The following is a 14,449-nucleotide window of genomic DNA, read 5'->3' as shown; positions in this document are numbered from 1 at the left end:
TTTCTGTCTAAACATGCATAGGATTGTGCCCTTAGAGAGCAATCTTATGGGCTCTAGGAGAGCATCCCAGGGACCATTGGAATGCCCAGAAGAACCCTTCCAAAGTCGGAGATAGTGCTTTGAACGTGGAAGGGGGAGTCAGAGATCCAACCCCCAGACCCCAACCCTGCACAACTGGCATGGAAAGAACCGCACCTGCTGCCCTCCAAGGTCAGAAAGGTGACCCCAGAGAAGGAGGAAAGGGGGCATTCTGGGGAGAGCAGAAGAGACTAGGGAGACCAGGATACGAGATATTCTGAGCTTCCTTCTCCACCCCACCCCTCTCCGAAGTGCCTTCACTAGTGAAAATCAGGAAAGACAAAGGTTTGTGGGGGGGAGATTTTTGTTGTTGTTCCTCCTGCCCTGCTGGCTGTAGTCCTGCAGGGCATAGGACTCTCGGAAGCCTTTGGGTTCAGGGGCTCCCAAGCAGCGAGAGCACAATCGATAAGATTATATCCTTAGTCACACTAAAGTCCCATTAAATTAGTGGGACATAAATTAGTAATGCCTAACTTGTCCTACTGATTTCAGTGACACCTAAGCACAACTAACTTTCTCTGCATTTGGGGCATTGTATGGTATTTTATGAATAACATTTTTTGTTTTGGAGAAGCTAACTTATTTTCCATTACAAGAGGGGTACTCCAAAAGGAATGCTATTCAGTCTTAACTGAAGGAAGGAAGTAAATAGTCACAGAGGCTGTTTTCATAAGAAGATCCAGTTAGATCTTTGCTGTATTTCCTATACTTGTAAACTTTGCGGTGTCAAGTGAATGAAAAATCACTACTGGCCAGAATGTGCATTGTTTAAATATGGTTCTCTTTCAGCCTGAATTTGAAGTGAAATATTATAGGCGCTCTTATGAGATGTGAAAATGGCCTGAAGCAGGGTTATTTATTTATTTATTACATTTCTATACCACCCAATAGCCGAAGCTCTCTGGGCAGTTCACAACAGTTAAAACCATAAAATGCAACATGATAAAATACAATATAATACTTTTAAACTACAGTATAAAATAAAAATAAAAACCAAAATAAAACCTAGCAGCAATGCAAAGATTTAAAATACAGTAACAGATTTAAAACAGAACCTGAAAAATACCTTGGGTATCTTAAATCTTCTAGTAAGACTGTATATTTTGTAAAGAAGCAAATTAAATTATATTCCAAAAATCAGCTCACCATTAGCCACTCAAATTGTCCTTGCCATTAGCATTTCATGGGGAAACATGTTTCTATGCTTAAGTGCCCAAATAAAATTGGTGTGATCCACAGGGGCAGTGACTTGGAGTGTGTGGGGGTTCTCCAATAGTGCTCCTCTAAAAATTGTTTTTGCTGACAGTCTCAGCACTAAACTGCTTTTAAGGCCCACCAATTATATAAAGCTGCCTGGTAGTTTGGTGCTGGGAGTTCCTGTGCTGAAAACAGAGGGTAAGTTTTCATAGCTTCCCCCGCCCCCCAGATCTCAGACGAGCTGACTTATCCCATCTGATTTCTGCAAGCTACACAGCACCTCTGCTGTTGTCTCACTGGAAGTCTGCATGTCAGACTACTGAGGGGAATGTGGAGTCAGCACAGCTGGTCCTAGAAGTAGAAGGCATAGAAAAATGCATGGTGGGAATGTCCACTGCAGTCTTTCAAGACAAATTTACAAGATAATTTTTTTCTTTCAGGTTCTTCTGATGTTGGTCAGTCATCTTCCAATGCAATAGCCCTCAGAGGTTTAGGGTATGTCTCTATGAGTTCCCTGCTTTTTCTGTCCTTAATTCACAGGGAAATTGCATGGGCTGTGTGAGGGCATGGGCCCTACCATTAGGCAGAGTGAGGCAGCAGATTTTGGGTCATGGAAAGGTAGCAAATGGTAAATTATTTAATTTGTTGTTATAATATTTTTTACTGCCAGGAATGGGAAAGGTGCTAGTGTAGTTTTCTGACTTGTTGTGACAAAATAACTAGGATTGTGTTGGGTACTATTCACCTGGATGGGTGGGTGGGTGTGGAGGTACCTTTGCTGCTCTGCCTCAGGCAGCAAAGTGTCTTGGCCCAACCCTAGCTATGTGATACCTTGATGTGATTTTTATTGTTTCTAAAGACTGAAGGCAAAAGGAGAAGGGGACGGCAGAGGATGAGATGGCTAGATAGCATCACCGATGCAATGAATATGAACTTGAGCACACTCCGGGAGAGAGCGCAGGACAGGAAGGCCTGGCGTGCTATGGTCCATGGGGTCACGAAGAGTCGGACATGGCTGAACGACTGAACAACAACATAGAATGGAATGTAAAAAGCATTCCTCAAGACAGCACTAAAATTACTATTAGTCCCTGTCACTAGGCACTTTCTATACTGCAAGACATTCCAGTCAAATGTCTGTGTGGGTATATACTGATTTCACGTAATTCGCCTTAGACCATCTGCTCCTTTCTATTAGTGGGGCTCATAGATCGCTGAGCCATCAGTCCTATTTACATGGTGATGAAGTGGACCTGCAAACTGAGTTTGAACCCAGCCTTAAACCCTAAGAGACTGATATATTTTAATATTACATTTGTATCCTGCCTTTCTTCCAATGAGCTGAGAGCAGAGTACATGATTCTCTTCTCCCCATTTTATCCACACAGCAGCCTTGTGAAGTAGGTTAGCCTGACAGAGAGTGGCCGAGGCTCATCCCATGAGCCTCCTGGCGAAGTGGGGATTTGAACCTGAATCTCTCTGGTCCTAGACCAACACTCCATTCCCTCTACCAAACTGGCTCTCCTCTGCTCATCATAACAGCTTTTCTTTGCAGTTACTCCAGACTATTGATCCATCTAGCCCAGTACCATTTACTCTGGTAGGAGTTCTCCAGGGTCTTCTCTCCCAGCCCTAAGAGCTTTTAATTGGAAAGGCTTGTGGGGACTGAACCTGAGACCTACTGTATGCAAAGCATGGTCACTGCCACTGAACGTTGGGCCCTCTCATCATTTTCTCCTCCTCGAATCTTATTCCAAATGATGCCTTAGCAGTGCCATGTACAGCATTACTGCTCTTTCCATATATTTGCTAGAATTATAACAGCAATATTTTCACCTTGGTGGGGCTAGGGAAAACCTTTATCATGGATTTGAATCTCTCTCTCTCTCTCTCTCTCTCTCTCTCTCTCTCTCTCTCTCTCAAGCATTTTAGATAAGCATGCAACATTCACAAACACTGATGGCAAAGTCACTATAACCCCTCGGGATAAGTGTAAAGTGATTGTTAATGGTGTGCCCATTGTTGTAAAAACTAAACTGCAGCATCTGGTGAGTTCCTTACTTGTTAACAGTTTTGAATTCTTTATTTGTTAACCATTTCCCCATACTCTAATGTGCTGTGTGCTTTATATCTTTATGGCATTAGTGAAATATTGGGCTTTGAAACTGTGATCTTCATCCAGTGAGTTTTCTTGATGAGCGGGGATTTGAATTGTTTTCTTACACCCAAACTCAACAGTGTACCTTCACTACCACTTCTACAGGGCTGGCCCTACCATTAGGCAGAGTGAAGCAGTTCCCTCAAGTGGCAGATGCTGGGAGATGGCAGCAAGAAGTGAGATGAGAGACCTGTGTGGCATGAGGCCTGCTCTGAGTTAGCCTGCTGCCTTCAGGTGCAGTAGTGAATGCTGTCCCATCATCCCAGTCAAGTCCGCTTTTGTACATGGGATGGGAATGGGTGCTATCTTTGCCTCAGGCAGCAAAATGTCTTGGGCTAGCGTTGCACTTTGTCTTCTGGAATATTAAAAGCAAATCAGGGTTTGGGATTGCCAACTTGGAATCTCGTGAGAGGAACTGAGAAAGCTCAGAGAAATTGATCTAGAAATATCTGTGCCTTTTAAAGAAACACCTCAAACTAGAGCAGATTAGAATACTTACGACCTTTAAGCTAAACACAGCTCTCCTGCCCTGTATTATGACCTGCCAGGAGCTTGACATCCTCCCTGTTTTTGGATTCACATCCAGGCCACAAAATCAGGAGGCTTATCAAACCCCACTTGGACCAGTAGTACATAGTGTGGGTGGGCTGTATTCAGTTTGACATGTCAGATTTAGGGCACAGTCCTATGGGGATAGTTGGCCACCTCCGAGCTCAGAGGCAGCTGACTATCGAATGCAGGGCAGGTGGAGCGTGGAGGGGATCTTCTCCTCCGCAGTCCGGCCACCCTGCATTTGTGGCTAGACGGCCAATTTTAGCTGTGTAGCCAGGGCGCGTCGGAGTGGTGGGGGGAAGCCGGACGGTGCATAGGATGTGTCATAACGGCACTTCCGTGGTCTCCTCCCCGCCCCCAGGGACACCCCCTTTTCCCCTGCTCTGTGCTGCTCTTATGAGCGTGGAGCCAGGGACAAAACCCGCTGCCTACAAGGGGGCAGGGGAGGGGGCAGGGAGCCAGGTTTTTGGGAACCAAGCTTGGAGCCCTGGCTCTGAGCTCGGTTCCCAGAAACTGAAAAATCCTACAGCTGTCTAGACACTGTTTAGCAGCCATAGGATTGTGCCCTAATGTATTTGGGTTGCATTTGAATAAGCAACACTTAGAAAGGCATATTTACTTTATACTTCAAGGTCATGATTCATTCTGGATGTTAGCACAGTGTATTTTGAAACATTTCCAGCCCAAACCTGTTCTAGTTTAGATACTATGGCACACAATTGCATTTAGGATATACTTAACATTTACATTGGATCAAATGTTGTCATTCTTCTGACAGAAGTGGTTCCATTAGCAGAACGGAGAGGACTGATTCCCCCGCCGGACACATGTCCTCAAAATTTGCTCCATAGTTCTGGGAACCCTCCAAAGTAGGTTTTAGGGCAGTGCAGGGAACTGCAGAGGGGAGGAGAGAGGGAGAAACTCCCATCAGATTAGCAGTTTTTCACTAGCGAGACAGATTTAACTCTTTGTGCACATTAGTGTACAATAAGCCCTTTATGTTAGGTGACTCACTATTATGTCCATCTTCCAGATGGAGGTGTTAAGGCTGTGAGAAAGTTGCTTAAAGCCACATAATTTGTAGCTGAGGAGATCTGAATGTAGACTTCTCAGTTTACACCTCAGTCTCCTAAGCACTACACGAATTCTTCTTGTAAAGACCAAGGGGGTGTCTTCACCAGGGATTTATGCCAAGCTGGCTGCATGTTGAGGTTGTTACGGATACATGATGTTGCGGCCATCTGCGGCCATCCTGGAGCTTATCGTGGAAAAACTGGATTTCCTGAGGCTGCTTAAAGTCTGATTCTTTTCCTTAAGTTGGGTTCTCGGCAGTATAGTTGTGTGCCCCAAACCCTGCATTTACCTCGGGTAGGCTAGCCCTGCCCAGGGGTGTGCCTTTCACCATGACCCCAGTCAAGGGGTATTCCCTGTCCCTGTGTTTCCCAGCACAAACCAGTTAGTGTCTATTCAGAAGTAGCTCCCATTGTGCTCAGTGAGGCTTGTCCCCTGAATGCCCACATCAGAATTTACAGAGATCCCCCTCAATTAAAATGGCACAGTTTAAAGCACAAAGTCTCTAAGTGCTCTAAAGTGCGATTTCGAGGCTCTGATTCTTCATTGTTTGGTTTATTGCCTTAGGAAGTAACTACATCACACCTTCATTATAGAGATCCTGTGCAGAATCAGATTAGAAAGGGGGATGGTTTCCCATCGCTGTGTTTGGGCCCCCCCCCCCCATCTTTCCCACGCACACATATATGTGTCTACTTGGAAATAACTCCTATTGTGCTCAATTAGGCTTGCTCCTGAAATGCAGGTGCATCTGGACTTTCAGGGGAAAGGAGAAAGGGGGGAGGGGGGACACTTCTCTTATTGGTTGAGCAGTCCCTGCCAGTCAGATAACATTCACTCCAACCCCCCCCCCCCGAAGTATGTTCTGTGAAGCGATTTTTACTGGTGCAGAGCACTCACTTGTGGAGCCCTGCATGGACCAAAGTTCAGCAAAGCTGATTCCTTTTTTAAAAATCCAGTACTCCTCCATTCACTTCTCCTTCTGCTGTCATGGAAACACCCCCTAAGTTTCTGACCTCTGCTTTCAGCTAATATAATGAAATGTATAAGGCTTAACAATCCATTGTGCAATAAAAATACTTTCAGCAAGCACTGTGTACTCAATTCCTCAGGACCGTATCATTTTGGGGTCAAACAACGCATACCTCTACATTGGTCCACCTACAGATCGCACCAACGAGGACCAGAGTAGATATGACTATGATTTTGTTCAGTCAGAGCTAGCAGCTGCCGAAGGCTTCAGCGTAGATAAACTTGGTAAGCACGATGTTATAGTTCTCCTTACTATTATTCTGTTTTTATAGATGTGCTGATCTAAGCTTATTTTTATAGCTATTGTATATATTTATATTTTATCAAACATTGCTTTGAAAACTTGTTTGCAGTGGTGGTGTATAAAATAAATTAATTAAACAAAAATATGGGTACCTGAGGTAATATACTGTGGGTGGGGCGATGTTTTGCCATTAATTCATATTAGTTGCATGATGTTCCCATATTTTTATACATAATGCAGAACGGGGAGCATAGGGTGCCAATGCTGCATGGTCAGGACTGTTGTCTTATGGGATTCCATGTGTGCAGAATGTTGTGCAGATTCTGTCTCTGGTCCTTTTTTCCTCCATCTCCAAGTGCTGTTCTTTCCTCTCTGTACCTACAACTCAACTATTATCAATGCACTGTTCACCTTGGCTACTATGGGCTTCTCTATATTAAGCAAAAATCCTCCTCTGGCTTTCTTCTTCCAGAGTATTTCTGGATTTTCGAAGGGCTCCTTTAGACGGCAAACATGTGATTTGGAATTGAAAACTTCCTTTCTTGCTAATGCTCTATATGTAAAATGAAACAATGCCATCAAGTGGCTGAATTATAGCGCTATGCCGGCTTTAGACACTGCCGATATTGCGCCATTTCCTTTTATTACAGCTTATCTCTAATCTTTTTGAAAGTGGGATAAAGGAGGAAAGTGCGGGAGATGTCCTGAAAGTTGACGATGTTGTGTAAAGGACCCTCAGACTTCCGTGAGTGACCGATCATGAGCATGCAATAAATCACTTATGTAGAGAAGCTCTGTAACTGGCTATACTGTTGCTGCTGCATCCTTCATCTCTACTCAGATTCTGAATTCCTCTGTCCAGTCTCATCTCTCTATATTCCATTCCATTATTGTGACAATCTTTCCCCTCATTAATTACATGTGCTACATGTTACACTTTTCTTTAAATTAGAGCTTCTACTCTTAACTTTTTAAATATCTGCATAGTAGCTCTTCCTTTGTACTAATTCTTGTTCCTTCCATTTTTCACCAACTTATCTACTGTCTGACCTCTTTGGCTTGTATCCAGTGGTGTCTGTTCACCAGCAGAACAGACACTGCTAGTGGAACAGATACTCCCCCCCTCTGCAACCCCACCCCACCTGCTCCAGATAATAACATAAGCAAAACGAAAGAAGGGCTGGTCCGTTCCCCCCACAGATACTTGTCATGTAAAGTTTGAAAATGGGGAGAAACAACAGAGGGAAGATAGAGGATGGTAGAGGCAAGAGTAACATGGGATGAATGCGAGCAAAACAACTGCATCCATTTGGCCCCAGTTCATATTATGACTGATATTTTCCTCCCATACTTCCTCCAAGGTGTTCAAGGCAGCATGCATGGTTCCCTCCCAACCACCCTGCCTTGCCATTTTATCCTCACAGCAACTTTGTAGAGGTAGATTGGCCCACGCACCATCTTTCAGCTCAATGTGCTTCATGGTTGTGGGGATTTGAACCTGGATCTACGTCCAACATTCTGTCTACTGGTTCTCTCATACATTTACCAGGCTCAGTGCCTTCACAAAACAGAGGACAGCCTTGCCCCCACTTCCATCAACCATGTACATGGAGGCCTAGTTTGTGTGAAAAAATAAGGAGGGGAACTATGTGACTGATGAGCATGAGGCTCATGTGAGATATTTTCTGTTTGGTTATGGGGAGAATGGGGAGTTACTTTCTCCACTGCTGGCCCCAGTGAATGTATGAACTGTGGCAATAATAGTGTGCCCTTTCCTATTTATCAACTTTGCCCCACCTCTCTCTCAATCTCTCAAAGACTTTCCCAAACTGCCCAGTTTAGGAAAACTGGGCAGTTTAATCTTATTTATTTTATTTTTAATTATTTTTAAGCGGGCTTTAATGATAGAACCCTCTCATACAGGATAAAACAAAACCATATACACCAATAAAACCTGCTGCCCACAGATTATGAGAAGGCCAGTGAAAGCAAGTGGGTCTTTAGAGGCTTCCTGAAGACCAGCAACAAAGGCGCCTGATGAACCCCTGATGGAAGTTGCTTATTTGCTCCTCCACTGCTGCCCAGCTTTCTATCCCCACTACTTATGACTCAGTTTCTCTCCCCATTCCTTCTACCACAAACTTCTCCAGGAATTGACTCTGTCAGTTTTGTACACTGCACAACTACTGTCGCACTATAAATACCATATAAGTGATCTCCTATCTGGGGCAGAACTTCCGTTCCTGACATTTTCAGTATTTATCCTTAAAAATATCAAGTTTCTTACCACCGAGTTTAGTTTAGTTGTTAATTTAGGGATATTAATATTAATAGATATTAATGGGAACAACACACAACATCCTGAATAGTTTTTTTTCTCAAAGAGGGCAGGCATTATTTATTTACTGATATTTATGAATTGCTTACATTAAAATAATTTTCTAAGCGATATAGAAACAATACAGTATAAAACCATTAAAAAACAAACAAACTGTACAGCAGCAAGGAAAACAAGATAACTTTCTGGGACTATTTGCTGGAACAAGTACATTTTCAGTAGGCTCCAAAAACCCAGAAGTGTCGGTGTCTGTCTAATTTGTACTGTTAAGTAGGTAGTTCCAGAGAATGGACATTCTGATACCAAAGACCCTATTCTGAGCCATCATGTACCTCTGAAATCTTAGGCACCAGCAGGAGGGTATCTCCTGATGTGTGCAACAACTGAACAGACAAGTAGGGGGCCAGCGATCTCTTAAGTATCCTGATCCTGAGTTGTTTAGGGCTTTGTTTAGTGCTTTTTGTACACATTCCAAAACCTTAAATCTGGCCTGGTAGCATATAGACAGCCAGTGCAGTTCCCTCAGCCTTGGTGCAATACACTGGCAATAAGCTGTTCCTGTAACCAACCTAGCTGCCGTATTCAGCCGTAACATTCATCCACAAGTAGCTGCGTGCCTGTGTGACCAAAATAAATGGTGATCCTAATTACCAAACATCTGATTATTCCAACACTTTAGATGTTTTCAGAATGTTCAGAGAAATTTCACATGAATATACAGAAAAGGCAAAGATGGCTACAATAGGTTTTAATCAGTGGAGGCTGGCAGCTACGATTTTGGTGGGGCTATGCATCCATTCTAGGTTTCAATCAGAACCAGTCAGAACTCTAAATCTTATCTCCAAAATAGGTTCAGCACCTTGTATAGCTCCTGTAGAGTTCTGGCTGATTCTGACTGAAACCCAGAATGGATTCACAGCTCCACTGAAATTGGAGCCAGCAGCCTCCACTCGTTTCAATAGCATATTAATTTCCCCCCATAATACACATGAGGATTCTGGTCATTTAGACTTAACAATAAGGCACTTTTCTTAAAGGTGCTGCAAGCAGGAAGGATGGCAAGCCAGATCCCAGCGTCCTTGCTGTGTTCCATGATTATATTAAGTTAATGCCATTGGTTGCCGAAGCAAATCAAATGAGTGTGGAGCTGAGGAAGGTAAGTGCGAATGTGTGTATATCCCATTGTCTACTGCAGGATTAGAAGCAGCCTGTACATTGAGCAGACAGGATAGTCCATGTAAGATGGTGACTGATTGAGGAGAAACCCCTCCTGGTTAAGCCTTTGAATCCAAACCAGAGTCCAGCTCCTGAATCTATGTGAAACATGTTTGTTTTCGTCACGGGACAAAAGATCTTTCCCTAGTGCTGACTATGGTGTCAGTGTTAAACATTTAACATAGTGCTAAACATTCAAGTGCTTGATGCTGCATGGAGAAATAAAGGGAACCTAACAGGGATGCCTCTCGCAATAGGAAGGGATGTGTCTAAGAGCATGTGTGCATGAGGATGTATTCAAGGGACTGGATGAATTTTTTTGGTGCCTCTGACAACTTCAGTCTCTGAAGATTGGTCCTACATCTATCTGCCCAGCAGACTCGGTCAACAGTATGCCCAGTATGGGCTATGCCTGCACGGTTCAAGATGTGATAATGTGGCTGGGTTGTCCTATGTCACAGGTTCATACTTGCTCATTTTGAATGGGTGAGAGCGGAAATCTGAGAAGACATCCTAAATATCTGACACAACAACATTTCAGATTTTGTCTCCCCTAGAAAGGGAAACTGAATTATCAGACAGGGGAAAGGTAGCTATAAGAACTACTTTGTATATATCAGTGTGTTACTAGGATATCTGCTTACACTATGATTTAATACAAACAATTACTTAAATGGATACTTCCAAAAAAAAGCTGTTAACTGTTTTCCATTGTTGGCAATGACTAAAATGTTACTGCTTATGCTACCTACCTCTTATACTAGACAAAATCACGTTGGTGCTATAGCACCTTGCATATATTCCCATTTTGTTTCTGAGAAGCTCAGGTATTATAGCTTTCTAAATTGGATGACAAATGAGGTCCGCCTAGTGCCAATATCTTTTCAGTGCTAGGTTAAGATTTTCCTCGACTCTGGGGTGGGTAACTTGTGACCCTCCAGATTGTTACTCAGGGCCCCTTTTGGGTTTCAAGGGCTGGGAACAGAGAGCTTAGAAGGAAGCCATGGAATGGAACAGGAGTGAAACTTTGGTGCACAAGCAAGCCTGTCTTTCCTTGAGGGCAGAGAGTTTTGCTGCCTGCAGTCTGAGATGCAGGCAATTGTGCTGACAAAGCAGTGGTCGAGTTGTGGAACAACAGGCCACTGTGAGAAGGAGTTGCAATGTTTGTTGCTCCTCACAGCTCGCAGAAGCTCCATGAGTCCAGAATGTTCCCGTATACGCTGATAAGGCCTAAGGTAACATCGGCTGTCCAAAATAGTGAGAAACTATCCCTACAGGGTTCCGCCCCCCCCCCCCCCCGGTCACTCACCAATCCAGACCAAAATTTTCCAGTTATCAGCTAGAGAAAAGAGCCAATCAAAAAGCAGAAAATTGAGGGTGTTAGGGGATTAAAGAAAGCAACGGCACCCTGTTAGAGAGAGAGAGAAGGAAAAAACACCATGTTTTGTTCCTGTCGTGCTCACTTGATTTTTACCTTTTTTGCTCAACTCTGTGTTTTGTTCGCAGATTGTGGTTTGTTTGGGGGCCTTTTGGCCTCAGCTTGGTTTATACCTCCCTTTTGGGGAAAGAAGGCTCTTCTTTTCTTTTTTTGAACATCTTCAGATGTGCATTTGTGAAAACACACATTTTCATGCATACGCAAATATGTGCATTTGCAAAAATGCACATTTTTGCGATCACCATTTTATTTTTCAAAAAATGCTGACTGCAGATCATCAGGGTGAGTGCAGGCTGCAGACCAGCAAGTAGGGGCTGGGTGGGTGTCCGGAGAACCTAGACAGAGGTGGATTCACACATCACTAATCTTAATACTTCCTATGTGGCATATTTCATTTGTTTAACAAGTGGAAAGTGTATTCACTGTTTTCCTAGTTAAGTTTTCAAAGATATTGAACTTTTAAATAGCCTTAAGTCAGTTCTGGTTACACTCTCTCGCCCATTGGGGCAAAGTCAGAACCTTATTTTCACAGATGTCTTGACCTACACTCCCCATCATCCTCACCATTGGCTATACTGGCTAGGGGTGATGGAAGTTGTAGGCCAAAATATCTGGAGGGCCACAAGTTGTCCATCTCTGCTCTACTCCCAGGCATTTGATGGGACTTCTTTATATAGTTATTTTACTGGGTCTTGATTATTTGTAATTGTTTTTAGTTGTTTTAAATGGTTTTAAATCTTCATATGTTTTAACCTTTGCTATAAGATGTCTAGAGTCTTGTTTTAGAGAAAGGTGTCTAATAAATTTAATAAATTAGGCTGCAATCCTATGCATGTTTAGACAGAAAAAGTCCTGCAACTCCCAGCGTGGCTGGCTGGGGAATGCTGGGCGCTGTAGGACTTTTTCTGTCTAAACATGCATAGGATTGCACCCTTAATGAATGAAATTAATTATGCTAATCTGCTACAGAAAAACTGTCTTGAGAAGCATTTCTTTAACAGGACCTAAACCTGGAACTGAAAGTGAAAAATCTGGCATCCTCTGACTCCAGAGGTTATGACCTACAAAAGGAGATCATAGTTAAAGTGGCACACAAAGTTACTAAGCAGGTAAGAAGTCTCAGCCACTGGTTGTGCTGTCTTGTCTTAACAGAAGGTTGCATTGATAAAGATTATGCTGCAGGGTCCACAGGCTGCTCCATTTCTGTAGCAGCGGGGCTTCCCCTACCCATCCAAAGTCCTCCCTGCTGCTGTCTCATGACTGGCCCCAGTTTTGGCAAGCTGATGCCAAAGCCCCCAAATTGGTCCACCAAGTGTACATCTCCCCACACCTGGCTATTATTTGTCCAAAGTATAAGCAGCACCTAACAAAGCTTTTTGGAAATTACATTTAGTTTTCAGAATATTAAAACTTATGATGAAAGTGATTGAAATCACTTCATTCCGCTAGGTATGGGTTTGGTCAAAACCCAAGTTCATCAACAGGAAATTTTTAATGGAAGAGCTTTATCAACGTTTCTTAGATGGAGAAGATGTGCAAGTTGACAAAGAGAGTGATCCGTTCTGGGATCCTGTGGAAGTAATTCATTTAGGCTCTGCTCATATCTGGCTCCAGTCTCTTGCTTACTGCATGAAACTTGAAGAACAAACTGAACTCCTGAATTCCGAAGGAATGGAGGAAGCCATCATACTGATCAATATAATCCCGTGCTCTCCAAATGGGAGGTGAGCAACTCTGTTGTTTCTACTGTTGGCTGAGGAAAGGCTATAAGGGCTTAATTTAAAGTTTTATGTCTACACCTTTAGCAGAGGTGGTTCTATACTTGGGGCAAATGGGGCAGTGACCCTCTGCATCTCCCCCACCCACTTGTGGCAAATAAATCCCCCATAACAAGTACATTTGCTCCAGTGCACAGCATGGAGCTGCCCATTGCCACGCATGATCTTCTCCTGCCCTCCTCTGACAGCCTGAGTAGAATATTGAGTATCTGCCCTGCCCTCCACCCCACCAGCCCCAATCAGCACCAGTCGCCACAGACCTATAGAAGGCACCGAGAGAAAGATGCAGCTCTTGTGCCTCTCCCCCACTGCTTAACCTGCCCCACTGCTCACTTTTCTCTCTCATTTGCTATACAGTAGGGAGGGCATTAGGGTGTGCAGTGGCAGGAGACATGGTGGCTGCATCTCTCTCAATGCCTTGAAGTTGTTAAAAGCATAGACATGTTCAGGGCTGGCTTCAGGTTTTTGAAGGCCTTTGGGCAAGACACCCTCAATGGGCCCCTCTCCCTCAGTGAGTCTACTTTTTCATGGCCATTGTCACCATCTGCTATTGCTCCTCATCCTCTTTCTTGTCATTGCTACAACTTGCTTGACAGGCAGACAGGCAGTGAGCAAAACAGGCAATGGCATGTACTGCTCCCCTTCTCACCACCATCATTGTATAGGCCAGGGTGAAAGGCAGGTGAACAGCCAGGTTGCAGTGGTGAGGAGGAACTGGAGCAACTCCAGGGAGCTCTTGCCAGTGGGCCCATGCTGGGCTGTGGGCCCTTGGCAGGTGCCCAACCCTGCCCACCCTTGATGCTGGCCCTGGGCATGTTCTCTGAATAAAGATTTGGCAACCATATTTCTTACTGAAACTTCTCAATATTATGTATAAAAATCCAAATGCACAATAAAGAACATTTGGAGAGTGGCTAAGTATGAATTTAGATTTTACCTGAAGGCTTTGGAGGAGGCTTTACAAACCTCCTTAATTTGTTATACAGTGGCTGTGTTCAGACATAACAATAAACTATGGTTTAGTCTTGGCCAGCCCAAAACATTTTTCTGCCTAAGGTGAAGGACAAGATGGTACCCCCTCCCATTCCATGCAAAAAGCTGACTGCGCTGGTAGCTGGTTTTTTTTTCTGACAGTGGCAATGGCACAGTATCCTCCCCCACATCTGAAGACAGCAGGCTAGCCTAGAGGGTGCAGGAGAGGCCGCATGGCCCACAGCTTTCACTTCCAGCACCTTGCTGTGGCCTCCCAGCATCTGTCACCTGAGGCAACTGCCTCACCCTGTCCAGTGTTAGGGCTTGCTCTGTTAGTGCCATGTGAACCAGCTTCAGGCTTGTACACTTCCTTCCA

The 14,449-nt window shown here is 44.0% G+C and overlaps 1 protein-coding gene across 1 annotated transcript in view; it reads left to right on the top strand.

The window, feature by feature from the left end:
• The window catches only part of LOC146359868 (kinesin-like protein KIF28), a 62,597-nt gene that overhangs the window by 31,127 nt on the left and 17,021 nt on the right, over positions 1–14,449 (top strand). The window contains 6 exon segments of the mRNA XM_084828303.1: positions 1,716–1,770; positions 3,200–3,323; positions 6,169–6,313; positions 9,708–9,826; positions 12,325–12,432; positions 12,773–13,047. Of these exon segments, the coding sequence (XP_084684429.1) occupies positions 1,716–1,770; positions 3,200–3,323; positions 6,169–6,313; positions 9,708–9,826; positions 12,325–12,432; positions 12,773–13,047 (826 nt within the window).

Source organism: Heloderma suspectum, chromosome 1 (genome assembly GCF_057233095.1).
Source record: "Heloderma suspectum isolate Gila_16-S chromosome 1, 16-S_ref, whole genome shotgun sequence".
Classification (NCBI taxonomy): Eukaryota; Metazoa; Chordata; class Lepidosauria; order Squamata; family Helodermatidae; genus Heloderma; species Heloderma suspectum.
Note: the sequence above shows the minus strand (reverse complement) of the source record. Positions and strands in the feature narration are given on the sequence as shown.